Source organism: Cystoisospora suis, assembly GCF_002600585.1.
Source record: "Cystoisospora suis strain Wien I chromosome Unknown contig_7985, whole genome shotgun sequence".
NCBI classification, from domain to species: Eukaryota; Apicomplexa; class Conoidasida; order Eucoccidiorida; family Sarcocystidae; genus Cystoisospora; species Cystoisospora suis.
The window spans coordinates 4,123-4,417 of record NW_027160770.1 but is presented as its reverse complement, the minus strand read 5'-3'; the positions used below and the strand labels follow the sequence as shown (position 1 = coordinate 4,417).

The window sequence follows — 295 nt, the reverse complement described above, 5'->3', positions numbered from 1 at the left end:
CATTACAGTAGTAACCCGGGAAGTAGCAGTAACAACCCTAACAATACTAGTAGTAGTAGTGGGGTCGGCCATCTTCATGAAATGAATTCTAGTACTCACAACACAAACAATCCTTCGGCAGGACAAGGAGGAGACGGGGGTGCTGCTGGTGGAGGAGGAGGAGGAGCTCAGCCACAGCAGCAAGCGCATGCAGGGGCACAACAGAGGGGAAAATCTCATCATGGAACTTCGTCTCAGCATGGCTCGAACAATCACCACAGTAATAAACCAACAGCAAGTATGCCGAGACCTCATT

General features: G+C 49.8%; 1 protein-coding gene across 1 annotated transcript in view; it reads left to right on the top strand.

Annotated features, from left to right (window-relative positions):
* Positions 1-81: 81 nt before the first annotated feature.
* The window catches only part of CSUI_010688 (cell-cycle-associated protein kinase mapk), a gene marked incomplete at both ends in the record, with an annotated part of 4,162 nt that continues 3,948 nt past the window's right edge, over positions 82-295 (top strand). Inside the window, one exon of the mRNA XM_068070790.1 lies at positions 82-277. Coding sequence (XP_067917234.1) covers positions 82-277 — 196 coding nt within the window. The remainder of the gene's footprint in view (positions 278-295) is intronic.